The sequence below is a fragment of the Osmerus mordax genome, chromosome 3 (genome assembly GCF_038355195.1).
Source record: "Osmerus mordax isolate fOsmMor3 chromosome 3, fOsmMor3.pri, whole genome shotgun sequence".
In the NCBI taxonomy this organism is placed as follows: Eukaryota; Metazoa; Chordata; class Actinopteri; order Osmeriformes; family Osmeridae; genus Osmerus; species Osmerus mordax.
Genome location: NC_090052.1, coordinates 19,517,207 through 19,529,745, shown reverse-complemented (window position 1 = coordinate 19,529,745; position 12,539 = coordinate 19,517,207). Strand labels below are relative to the sequence as shown.

Genomic DNA, 12,539 nt, shown 5'->3' with positions numbered 1-12,539 from the left:
CCTCACTTACCTCTTCGCACATCCCCTGCATCTCATCTGAGCTGCTGGTTATTCAACTCCAGAGTCTCACACAACCTGGATTAGCTGTCATTTTAAAGCTTAACTAGAGCGGCTCGGCTCCTTTTTGTGTTTGACTCCGAACCTTCTGAGGTGTTTCACCATTCCATCAGCATCATCACTATGATGCAACTTCATCACTTGACTTTATTTTGAGGCAGAATCAGCTCCAGAGGGGTTCGTTCAGGAGTTGTGTGAAGAGCTCCTGAGATCTTCATAGTTTCGGAGCCCAGTTGTAGAATTCACTTTTGATTTGACCGGATTGAATTGTGTGGACTCCTCAAAGAGCTGGGATATGTTTGGCCCTGGACAATTGGTGTCAACTCTCCTACCTGCAGTTTTTCACTCCTCTGCAGCTCAATTCTTCCCTGCCTTCCCCACTAGATTGGGCTCCCCTCCTCAGATCCTGTTCCCAGGGCCCCTGATTAGCTACGAGTCCCTGAGGAGTTACCTACAGCCGGAGCCATGCAAGGAGGCTCTGCTTCTGGCTACACAAGCAGCAAGGATGTGCCACCTTACAGAGACCATGGGTAAGCTCTACCTCTAAGAATGTTGGTTACTGCAAGGCTGAGGAGTGTATGGGAACCAACGTCATTACATTTTGTGGATGTAATTTTTGTCACAATGTGCTTTGAATTTGAAAAATGTAATTGTTTTTAGTGAACTCCAAGACATTCGTTGAGCACCATCTGATGGCCATGCAAATATTTAGATTGGCTAACAGCTTGCAACTAACAATCAATTATCAAGCAAGCACAGTTAAAATGGAACTAATGAACGCTGCGCTAATTATCCAATCTAGAGCCATTAGTTCCTTGTCACCCGTTGGCAATTGTGTAATTGTTGGTTGTGCTATGCTTTCCAGATGAACAGAGGCCAGTGAAGCAGCGTCGTGCTCGAGCCAACTACAGCAGCTGGCAGCTGGAGGAGCTGGAGAAGGCCTTTGAGACCACCCACTACCCTGATGTGTTCATGAGGGAAGCCCTGGCCCTGAGACTGGACCTCATAGAGGCCAGAGTACAGGTGAAATCCTCCTGACACACTCCATCCATTTAGGAACACAGATGGAACATCATAAAGAATGTGGACTCGCATTCAGCACTAGGAACACACTGTACACATTTAGTCATTTACATTTACATTTAGTCATTTTACATTTACACTGCATACACACTGCTTGATTTAATGTCTCTTGCACTAAAACTGCATTTATTTAATTTGTCAACAGGTGTGGTTTCAAAACCGCCGAGCTAAGATGCGGAGGCAGCTAAAACTGCAAGGTCAGCTGGGAGAGCCGTTTTCTAAGAAGGACAATGAAGAGGTAGAAGACAAGTCCAACCAGATCTCCCAGGAGCCAGAGAGCTCTGACAGCGAGCCCAGAAGGAAGGAGAAAGGCAGCTACCCCTGGACTGAAGTCCCCAATGCTCTAGTGATCCTGCCTGCCCACAGACTTGCCCAGGAATGGGAGGGCATGGAGGGGCCCAGTCCGGAAGTGTTCCGCTCCTGCAGCATTGCTAAGCTGCGGGCAAAGGCCAGAGAGCATGAGGCTGAGATCCACAGCACTGTGGCCAAGTCAGGCGGGGAGAGACAAACACATACACGGGACACTGATGACAGAGAGAGTGACTGATCTGCATGACTCCAAACACGATTCTAATTATGAGCCATTGTCTGGGTGTCAGAATGTAAGTTAATTACATTTTGAGCCTGTGTATAAGGTGATTTAGAATGCGCAGCTGGTGCTGAAACCACAAAAGTGCCTTTATCACAGCAAATTTCAAAGTGTAAATCTAATCCCAGGAGTGTTCATGTTACTCGCTGTATGTTTTTCTAGGTCCACTCTCACGAGATGGACCCATGAACGCTGGTGTTAAATGAACACTTACATTCGTTTCCTGTACAGACATTAATTCCTGATTACACTTTCATAGGCATTTGTTTTTCATGTGGCCTTCTCTTTACCTGGTGTCTAAAAGCTCTTGTGATAGCCAAAGGATCAAGGTAAAACTGAAAGAGGAAACGCTCTGATGAATTCTCAATGATCTCACCGATGACAAGGCCATCTGTGAGCTATCCTGTTACGGTTGCTATGGACGGAGGAGCAGGATGTCTGCATGCCGCCACAAGCCCTCAAAGGAAACAATGGAAATGGACTGAGAAATGGCTGCACTCTGTGACAAGGACATTCTATAGACAACACAGCAGACACATGCTGTTGTTGTTTTCCTGCAAGAGACGAACTCCTAAACAAACTGAAATGTACCGCTGTTTTTTGGGGCGATTAACATTGTTGGGATTTACATCAGGTCTATGCAATCTTTAGTTAGACAGCGAAACGGTTTAACAGAGTCCGCATGTTGGGATTATCTCTCACATTATTTGGGGAAATTAAAAGAGTAGCTTTCCAGAGACAGCACATCCTTGTAAATCTGTTTTTTTACGGCCAAGCTCATGTCCAACAGCCAGGTCGAGTGGAGTGGAGAATGTGATATAACCCACATGTCAGGGTCATTTGGAAAATCAGTCAGCAAGTACATATGCACAAAAACAGCAGCTTGCTTCGTACTATAATAGAATAGAGTATTAGTAGTTGGATAGGTCAAAACCAATCCAGACAAATACATTTCCATAGCCTTACTGTGCACCCCTTTGACAATGAGAATGCCTTTTTCCCTAACTGTATCATAACAATCTTCAGACCACAGAATTGTTTGTGCTTCCCAGTATTACTTTATACTCAACAGCTATACTGTAGCTTCCACTTTAATATTGATTAGATAAAAATGTATTGTATTGTATTCCTAAACAAATGTTTTGTTTGTAGAGTTATGCATTTGGGGATAATGGGATGATTACATAATTCTGCACCAAATAAATGTTTTATGTTTCCTTGTGCCATCTCTTCAGTTGATGGTCAGCTTCTCTCTGGTCCCAATCAAATTTCAGACGCTCAAGTTTTTCTCCAGTACAGCACTAATTAGAGACTGCCTCAAGTCACAGACTGTTTGATTTGATAGTTGGCTTTGGGTCAAATTTGAAACCACCTTTTAAAATGGGTCAGTCTATCTAGAACATACCCAAAGTAGGTTAGTGGTAACAGTGTCTTCAACCATTGTACAACCTTCAGTAGATCCTATTCATAAATTACCATTATTTAAATTGATTTACGCACACACTAATGCATGTTACAAAACAACAGCCAAGCTTTGTGCTTTGTTTGCATAGTAGTGTTGCCTGTCACTGTTTCACTTTGGCCATTAAACTTTGCTGTCATGACAAAATCTTTATCCCACACATATTACCTAGCATTGTCTGATCTTTGCTCATATTTCTAAAATATTTGAGTGCAATAACAGCACATTTATACCATTAAAAAAAAATCCTATATCACTGGTGGAGTAAAATAATGGGCGTTCAAGTTCGTGAACTCCAAACCCCACCCCCTCGCGTGAGGAGACAAGACCTTTTCAGGTGCCACATTAGTATCTGACTGCTGTAGTTGACAGATGGACGAACAACTTTAAGTGGTCTGTTTTTAAACAATATCGTCAAGGCTAAGAGAAATACCAACTTAATTATCCTCCTCGTGATTCAAACTAGAATATAGTACCTCAAAGCGGGCTTCGCAGTTCAGGGTTCTAACTTTGCTACTGTCCTCGTGTTACTTCACTGACCAAACAAAACACGTTCGGAAGGATGGCCGCTATCAAAGCACTCGAACAGTGGTGCAAAATCCAATGTGAGGGGTACCGAGATGTTGCTATAACCAACATGACAACTTCATTCAAAAATGGAATGGCGTTCTGTGCACTTTTACACAAATTCCGACCGGATCTCATGTAAGAATGGTGTTGACAATTATATTTTTTACAAAAATACTGTTTGGTTTAGATATTCAACCTCCTTAATAGAAACGATAGAGCAATTTTGCACAGTAATTTGTTTGTTGAAATTGAAAGTGCACCTGAAATCAATTTAATTATTAGCCTGTAGTATGCAATGGACAGTATCACGAGTATATTCGAGTATACATTTATAAATGTGTTTTTCATTTCATGAGTTGGCAATTTACATGCTGAATATATTATCAAATAGTATGGCTAATATTCCACGTTGAACAATGGTGGCGGGAATCCCCCACTCAGCATCCTTCATGGTGATGATGTCATGGCCACACAGTCTATGTATAAATATAATAAGCAGAGTTAAATATCAAATAGGGAGTCTAATAACATGATACTGAAGCAGTATTGTTATTTAATTAACCAGCTTTTAGTCATCTTTTTTTAAACATAATTATGAATGTTGCCTTTATTTCTCAAAAACCCATAAATATGCATTTGTAGTCATGAGAACCTGTTTTCCTAATTCCAGAGACTTTGATTCCCTCAGTAAGGATGATGTTTTCGAGAACAACAACTTGGTAAGTTGATGAGGCAGCATTTATTTTACCAACCACGGAGAAGAACATTGTATTTGAGCAGGAAGTTCGATTCCAAACTATTTAACAGGATCTTGTTGAACTAGATGGCCACATTACCAGGAAGCTAGTTGGTTTATGTCTAAACTGATTACATTGTTTATATGCCCACAGCCCTCTGCAGCTGTATGTATTCTATTCGTTGGAGAATTGGCCAATATGATGAACTGAAAATAGCTGTAGGGAGTTGGTTATTCTGGTGCTTAGAACACATCTTGAGGGATCCTGCGTGTATGACTGCAAACTGTCGCTGTATTATATACATTAGCCACTGTACTTTATAGCCATTTTTACATATACAGCAATTGACCAACATGGCGTTGAGGGCTTTGGTTTCTGTTTTATGTTAACATTGCTGTGGCGGTGTTTGTACCAGAGCCATTTTTGAATGCATTAAAACTCACAAGGCAGAACAGAATGTGGTCTAAATTCAGATGACACAAAGGTAACACTTGCTGTTTCTTGACAAAAACATGACAACCAACAGTTGCATGTCACATAAGAGTTGCCTTGGTTAATGTTTAACATCTCTTTAACTCTTCTATAATTGAAATATTCATGAGGAGCATGTTTACTAGACCGGCACAGTTGACCCTATTTTTACAGTTACCCCCTCCATTTCCTTTAAGCAAGGATGCGTGCAATGAATGACAGAACCAGAATGACTCACACAGAGCATCTGGTCCATTATTTGGGGGTTATTTTTTTCCCAATTTCCACAGTTTGAGGATAAATCGACTCAGTGTGCTATAGATCTTCTTGATAGTTGTGCGTCTCCCCCTCACAGTGTCCCCTAAGAACCTGAGCTCAGGAGAGGCTCTCCAGAGTATTTATTATGAATGAGGTGTACTATCATCCCAGGCTACTTGATCCCAACAATAAAGGTTCATTTACAAACATCGGATAGTAAAGTGACACTTCCAAGTACGATTGTGTCAGGTATTGTGTTGGTATTTTTAAGACAACATCTGGACCTTTGTTTAAAGTACATATTAGATTGGTTTCCCTCTTGAGCAATTGGATGATCACATGTTAATGGAGGAAGACATGGTTATGTACAGCTCCTGTTCTGCCTCTGAGGTAATCTCACACATGCACAACACCTCCTTTATATTTTATGAACTTGTGTTCCCCAGTCTGTCATGTGTCCTGTTTCTCAGAGACTTTTTATCATTAGAGAGCCTTGTGTTGCTTTTTTCTTCTCCTTTACGTCGCTGGTCTCTTCCTTTTTTTAGTTTAGACAGAGGAAGAACAGGCCTATCTCACCGATGCATATTTGGTTTGACCTCCTTTTCCTTTGCTCTGACATTGGTGGATTTGCCTTTTCTGCCAAGCTGTCCTGTAGATTTTAATGAGCACATCCAGGTTGATCCTAAACAATGCCCCGTTATCCTCCTGCCTCCGTCCTCTCTCCAGGCCCGAGTGTGCACAGGATGTGTGCTATTTATTATTCAGCCCCTGTTCAGACTTTCCCAGCATTGGGCCACAGTACGCTGCTTGCTGGACATTCTCTATTTATAGTAGCTACTTTTGTTCTAGCTTGTTCACTGTGAAATAGGGTAGCTGTTTTGCATATAAAAAACCCCAGATACATATTTGTATTCACAGCCATCAAGAAAAGTGATTTGCCAAATATCTTTCGTTCGAAAGTTAAGGCCTAGTCAGAAATATTGTTCTGTGTTACTCGCATTTCCCCCCTCTTAATTATTGTTAGATCTATATGGGTTCAGAATCGCTCAAAATCGGTTCTGTTCAAATCTTTATTTCCTCACCAGGCCTTCCAGATTGCAGAAGATCAGTTGGGGATCCCTGCGCTGCTGGATGCAGAGGACATGGTGGCCCTGAGGATCCCAGACAGGCTGAGTATCCTCACATACGTGTCCCAGTACCACAACTACTTCCGCGGACGATCCCCCAGTGAGACATAACATTTAGGTTCTATTCATTTAGCTGGTTCTTTTTATCCGAATGGACGGATTCATTTGGGCCAGTTCTATTCAACGACAAACTTAACCAAGCAGAGTTATTCTTTAAATCTGTTAACCGTGTCTGCTTTCCCAGCCGGGGGTGTAGGTGGGGTGAAGAGGCCAGCAGAGGGCTCAAAGGAGGAGCCGTCTGAAAAGAAGAATATCCCTGTGGTCGCCAAATCCTTTGTGTCTAAAACGGCCATAGAGAACCGTCCACCTCCCAGTCTCAACGCTGAAACCTCGCCAGAGTTACCCAGGACGGCTGATAAGGTTGGTTATTATTGTTTGGTTTTAATCTCGATGCTGTCTAAGACATACTCACAGTATATGCAGGTTTGCGAATCTATTTGGTTCAATCGGTTTGTTTTTGCATGTACATGTAATAGAATACATACTCCTCTTCTGTTTCTCATCCCTTCACAGAAGACAGTTCTGGTTGAGAACTCTAATAAGACAGGCACTCTCAATAGCAAGTGTGTTGCGTGCAAGAGCCATGTCCACTTGGTCCAAAGGCATTTTGTTGAAGGGAAGCTGTATCACCGCAGCTGCTTCAAGTAAGTCCAAACCACCTTGATCAAATGGCAGTGCTAATGTCAATAAATTGTGTTAAAGCTGCATGTTAAACCTTCAAACCAGGTGCAGTGAATGCTCAAACATCCTTCTCACTGGGGCCTATAAAGTGGGGAAAGAGCCAGGCAGCTTCATATGTAATGCCCACCAGAGCACCCAGATCGTCAGTGAGCCTCCTGTGGCTGGGATCAGAACCGGGCCTGCCGGCTCTGTAGAGCGGCCCACAACGGACATCAGCACAGCCCGCCCTGCCCCACGCCACTCCTCTGTGCTGTCCTCCACTCAGGCTTTTGTTCCGAAGCCGGTGGATACCAGCCCAGCTCCCCAGCCCTGGACTGCCTCAGCCCAGAGGACCCAGGCAGCCCGACAGAAGTTCTTCCAGTCTGCTGCCCCGGAAGCCCCCCCTATCGGGACCAAGCTGCCATTCTCCAGAGACGTCCCTGCAGGGGAGAGGGTGTCCATGAGTCCTAAGGAGCAGAACAGCAGGACAACCTCAATGGTTGGCAGGAAACTGTCAGAGGATAACCGCAACAATAATAACTCTTGCCCGTTTGTCGTCAGATCATCTCAAAGGAGGTGAGGAACAGAAGTTCAGTAGAACTTTAATGACACTAGCTACCACTGCTGAGTATCTTAACAGTTCAGCTTGATCTATATCACTTGTCTGATGTAGATTCTGAAATCTTTGATAACTTTAATAACAGTTGTTTCCTTAGGTTTGGAGAGGAGCCATACTCTGCTGACAGACTGGCTAAATGTAGCCAACACACAGCAGGACAGCAAGCGACCCAGCCAGTTAATAACTACACCCACAACAAGGAAACACTTTGGCAAAAATCCATCAACAAAGCAAGCTCCGGACCAACAGCTATATCTGTGAACACCAAAGGCAAGATCTCTCAAATTCCAGTTACTTTTTTTTTTCCATCTAACTCACCTTTTTGCAGTTGTCACAAGCAGCCCAAAGATTTTTTTAATCTTGAAACTATTACCCCCATGACAATTGTGTATGAAATTTTATTAAATTATTATCTGTCCGTACAGAGGCCCCTATTGACTGGCGGTCCAACCTCAGGTCTGTTAAGAATGGACCAGAAATGCAGTAAGTAATCACTGGCAATTTTTCCATTAACCCAGTCACTTTAGACCACGCAAGGGGAAGCGGGCTCAGTCACCTGGGTGTAAAGTGCCTGATATATTTGGTCCAAAGAGCTGACAGGTGGGCTTCTCATATTCACTCTGCAGCAGACCGATTCATCCCACGTCGCCCATCTCTGTAATTGTTGACTGGCTCAGAGTGCAGCCGCTAGCCCTCTCTCCCATCTACTCAAGCCCCAGGGAATACTACGCCTGACATTAGCCCTAGTGCCTTGTTAGATAGTTACTGAGTTCCCCTGATGAGCCCTCCAGTCATTCCCACTTCCATCATTTCAGTGTCATGAGAGGTGAGGTTTTGTGTTCTATAGATGTCTGTACTTCTTTCTTAAATGTAAATGATATTATTCAGAAGAGATCCATTTATTATCCATTTAATTTAAAATTATTACCATCCAGGATCCCATGCTCTTCTGAAGGTCAGTCAATCAGCCTTAAGAAACCTAAGTCTGAAGTCCCCTCCACCACTGTTACCAACAAGGCCGTAAAGCCTCCCTCTCGCCTGCCACCCACGGCCCCCACCAGCTCTCCTCCGGCTGTGCCTGCTGGTTACTCAGCTCCCTCTTCCCAGCTGCTTCAACAAGGCTCTGGAGAACCGGGTAAGACCTTTGCAAAACCATAAGAAGTTGAACGTCGTTTACAGTTCTTATTGTCATCAAAATGTTATTGTTGTTCAAATCCTCGCTTTTCAGGTGCTACAAATGGCAACTATCCAACTACCAGCTCCTCTTTCTGTTCCCCCATGGGCTCTCCTCCCCTTGTCCCTGTCTGGCACAGACCTCCCTCCTCTCGGCAGCCTCAGCACCGTGGAGGAGAATCAGGTATTGCCAAGACCTCCAACTGTATTTTGTTATCTATTTCTGTGGGAAAGTCTGTATTTACCATATTTGGAGTTAATCATATTAATTGACATTGTCAGGTGAAGAGAATGGGAGCTCCCCCTCTTGTTTGCCAACTATGCAGTCCATCGGCTCTCCTCCAACCAATTACAGAAGACTCCTTACCACCTCTGGTTAGACTGAGCTTTGAGTTTTATCACAAATCCCAGATGCCTTAATCATTATGTGGATGAATTTAAATTGTACTATTTTATGAGTAATGGATTAATTTAAAATAAAACATGGCAACAGTCTTATGAGACAATGACGCCTCAAAACAGCCATAGAAGGTCTTATTAATCCTGTTTTACCAACCTCTTAGGTTCTAAAAATGGAAAGCGTTTGTCACTCACAAACACCTCCGGGTCTGAAATGAGGTCACCCTTAGTAAGTTTAATTTCTCATGCGTAAACAGTCCCTCCTAAATGTTCATGTTTTCTTTCGTTTTGGATGTACGTCAGTTATAGGATTCAAACTTTTGTCACTCATTCCTGTGTTTTTGTTCAGAGCCAAAATCATCACATTCCCATGGATGACATTGTGAAGGAGCTGAATGGGATTGAGGACAGTTTGAGCGATCTGGAGAGGGAGGGAGTGGAGATGGAGAAGAATCTACGCACCTGTGAGGAAGGTACTTAGGATACTTTCCTTCACCAACCTTTCCTTACCTACTGTAATACACACAAATACACCCACTGTGAGATTGTTTCATATATGGGTTTTCCCAGAATCCAGTTGAACACCTTTTTGAGGATGTACCTGACTATGAAGGACTCAAGTGTCAAATGCATCTGCACACTGTTATGGCCCCAAATGTCTATACGTGCACTTACTACTGAATCATTTAATACTCATTCTATAGAAGTCAATTTCCAAATGAACTTTTAAATTGAACATCGAGTTGAAGTCATACTTATCGGCCCTCCAATTTCAGCAGTCACGTTCTTCCTCTACTCCAGTGAGTGTGTCTTGGTGTACAGTTGTTCACGATGAGGCTGCTCTCCCACTGGGCCTGTATGGGACGCACACACAACCACTGCCTTGAGGGGAGAGGAGGGCCAGCCCACAGCTTCCATCTCCAGTAGCTATAAGCAAAAGAAGCATGCTGTACCCACAGGGAAGCCTCCTGCCTTATACTCCTCCTCTCTGGAATTGGAGAGGTGGGGGTGGTACGAAAGGAGTGGTGTGGTGCCCACATCCCCTGAGACGGGCTACAGAGTAGGAGTAAGGAGGCCTGATTGCTCTGCTCAAGGTCACCGCGGTTGGGGCACAGTAATATCCTGCAGTCCACTGCTGCCCTTCCTTGTCCAAACCTCACACCTGTCTTGCTGATGGTAGGCAGTGGAAGTTAATGGGACCCTCTCAGTCCCTGGCCAGACTAGTCTGCACCGTAATCTAATGAATATGTGGTGGTTGTTCGTGAACAGGCCTTAGGCAGAAATAAATGATCGTGTTGAACTGGGACATTGTAATGCATTGTGTTCCAACTCAACACAGTGATGCTATTTTGGAAATGTGGTAATTGGCATAGGATACAAGTGTTTTTCATGCATGTTTGGGGCTCAATCAGCATCTCTTTTCAGAGGGTGACGGGGACATCTTGATGGATCCTTTGATGGTTGACTGGTTCAACTTAATCCGAAAGAAGCAGATGTATATTAGGAGGGAGTCAGAGCTTGTGTACATGTAAGTCCTTCTCTTGTTTACTGTAAGGTATACTCCAAATGTCGATTCATCACACAACTTACCCGTAACTTGGGGGGATGGTGACTGCTAAGTGGAAGAGCGTGTGGATTAAAGTGTTGCTAAATGATTTGAATAAAACGCGTTGTTTTGCAGAGTAAAGACCCAGGATCTGGAGGAGCAGCAGCCAGGGGTGGAGGTTGAGCTCCGGAGGCTGTTAGAGAAACCAGGTTAGAGGCTCCAGGTTTTTGTCCAAGGGGGAGGCCCTTCTATACAAGGATAATAATAAGCTTTATGTATATTGCACCTTTTTAAAATAAGAAATGCACCTGAAAGGGCTTCACAATAGAGACATTAAATTCACAGTGCTTTTCAAAATGATTAAGTTATAGAATGCCATAAAATTGAAATGAAGTTAAGAAACGGAATGTAAAATACAAAGACATAAAAATGAACATTTACAAATTCACTACTCACTTCCTCGCTTGTACCACTGAGATCGGCAGTTGGGTACAGTGGCTCCCCTGTCTGACAGATATCTGGGTGTTCCTGGCAGATCATTTGAAGTCCAGAGAGGAGTGCTGGCAGGAGCATAGGCTGATGGAGAGACTGGTGGATATCGTGAATGGAAGAAATGCCATTGTGGAAGGGCTAGACAAGGACAGGCGGAGGTAGGGTGCATTTATATCTTGATGACTGAAGCCCTGTTGCATTTGGAGGGAAATGACGTGTGCTGTAGATTTGGTAGTCTGGATGGTCACAATGGAAGGAAGTATTAACGTAATCATTCATATCAGGTGCTACATTCTGGAATCTTGTCTAATCTAAAAAAAGAATATACAATTTTAGGGAAGAAGAGGAGGATCAGCAATTGAATGAAATGATGCAGAGTCTTGGTGAGTGTATATACTTGCCACAAACGGATGTTTCATGTAGCAGATTTAGTACCTAAATTAATATGTCCACATTTGTTTGTGGTTGACAGGAGTTAGGAAATCAAAAAACAAGAGGAAGACTTCAGTTTCTAAGTTGTTCAGACGAAGAAGTAAAAAGACAGCCACGGAGTGATCATTAGGGGAAGTGTTCACTGTAGGATCTACAACACAAGTATGTTTATGTCCTGTGTTTGTAACGTTTTAAACACCTGTATTTATGAAAGTGCACTGGGTGTAGTGGAACTTGTTCTGTATCACGTGTCAATGGTGGGAAAACATATTGGTAAAGCACAGGATGCTGAGTTTTTAATATTGTTAAACATCTGAGCACATTTGTCAACATTAGTTTAATGATGTATATCACTTTGGTGTTTTGTGTTCAATGTTCAATTACGTTTAAGCTTCAGAATCACTTTTGTTTGATGTTTCAGTTGAATTATTCATAGTTGAGGCACTGGAATTGAAAGTTCTTCCACATTTATCATCTGTTTTTGTTCCTTTTGAGTCACATTTCATCAGATGTTAAATTGTATTATACACTTTTGTGGTTCTTTACTATTTCTCACACATGTTACTTAGGTTTAGTCAGTTTATTCCAAAGTTGGTTTTGTCCAAGGAATGCGTCTTTGCTTTGATTTATGAATATCTATTTAATTATTTCAAATTTAAATTCTGATACTTGTGAATCCTTTGTTCTTACCTACTATATTTAAGTTTTTGATTTTATGACTCCTTCTAAATGGATGTTTGACCCCCCAAATAACTGTTGATCTTCTGTTAAATGGTTTTATCTGCACATTTAATTTAAAAACAG

The 12,539-nt window shown here is 42.7% G+C and overlaps 2 protein-coding genes across 2 annotated transcripts; both read left to right on the top strand.

Annotated features, from left to right (window-relative positions):
- The first annotated feature begins 352 nt into the window (after nucleotides 1-352).
- On the top strand, nucleotides 353-1,687 carry si:dkey-43p13.5 (paired mesoderm homeobox protein 1). The gene is made up of 3 exons (XM_067232738.1): nucleotides 353-587; nucleotides 923-1,080; nucleotides 1,286-1,687. The coding sequence occupies exons 1-3, from the start codon at nucleotides 353-355 to the stop codon at nucleotides 1,685-1,687; spliced, it is 795 nt and encodes a 264-aa protein (XP_067088839.1).
- A 2,001-nt stretch (nucleotides 1,688-3,688) lies between these two features.
- micall2a (mical-like 2a) lies at nucleotides 3,689-12,058 on the top strand. The gene is made up of 18 exons (XM_067233234.1): nucleotides 3,689-3,896; nucleotides 4,432-4,480; nucleotides 6,313-6,454; nucleotides 6,599-6,774; nucleotides 6,928-7,058; nucleotides 7,141-7,650; nucleotides 7,779-7,963; nucleotides 8,119-8,176; nucleotides 8,629-8,828; nucleotides 8,922-9,050; nucleotides 9,149-9,241; nucleotides 9,430-9,494; nucleotides 9,615-9,738; nucleotides 10,691-10,793; nucleotides 10,947-11,020; nucleotides 11,347-11,461; nucleotides 11,640-11,686; nucleotides 11,776-12,058. The coding sequence occupies exons 1-18, from the start codon at nucleotides 3,754-3,756 to the stop codon at nucleotides 11,856-11,858; spliced, it is 2,427 nt and encodes an 808-aa protein (XP_067089335.1). The 5' UTR covers nucleotides 3,689-3,753; the 3' UTR covers nucleotides 11,859-12,058.
- The last annotated feature ends 481 nt before the right edge of the window (nucleotides 12,059-12,539 follow it).

Coding starts and splice junctions, on each gene's coding strand:
- si:dkey-43p13.5 (XM_067232738.1), top strand. CDS start 353: ATGTTTGGCCCTGGACAATTGGTGTCAACTCTCCTACCTGCAGTTTTT. Junction 588..922: donor CCACCTTACAGAGACCATGG/GTAAGCTCTACC, acceptor TATGCTTTCCAG/ATGAACAGAGGCCAGTGAAG. Junction 1,081..1,285: donor TCATAGAGGCCAGAGTACAG/GTGAAATCCTCC, acceptor ATTTGTCAACAG/GTGTGGTTTCAAAACCGCCG.
- micall2a (XM_067233234.1), top strand. CDS start 3,754: ATGGCCGCTATCAAAGCACTCGAACAGTGGTGCAAAATCCAATGTGAG. Junction 7,651..7,778: donor GTCAGATCATCTCAAAGGAG/GTGAGGAACAGA, acceptor CTTTAATAACAG/TTGTTTCCTTAGGTTTGGAG. Junction 7,964..8,118: donor TATATCTGTGAACACCAAAG/GCAAGATCTCTC, acceptor CTGTCCGTACAG/AGGCCCCTATTGACTGGCGG.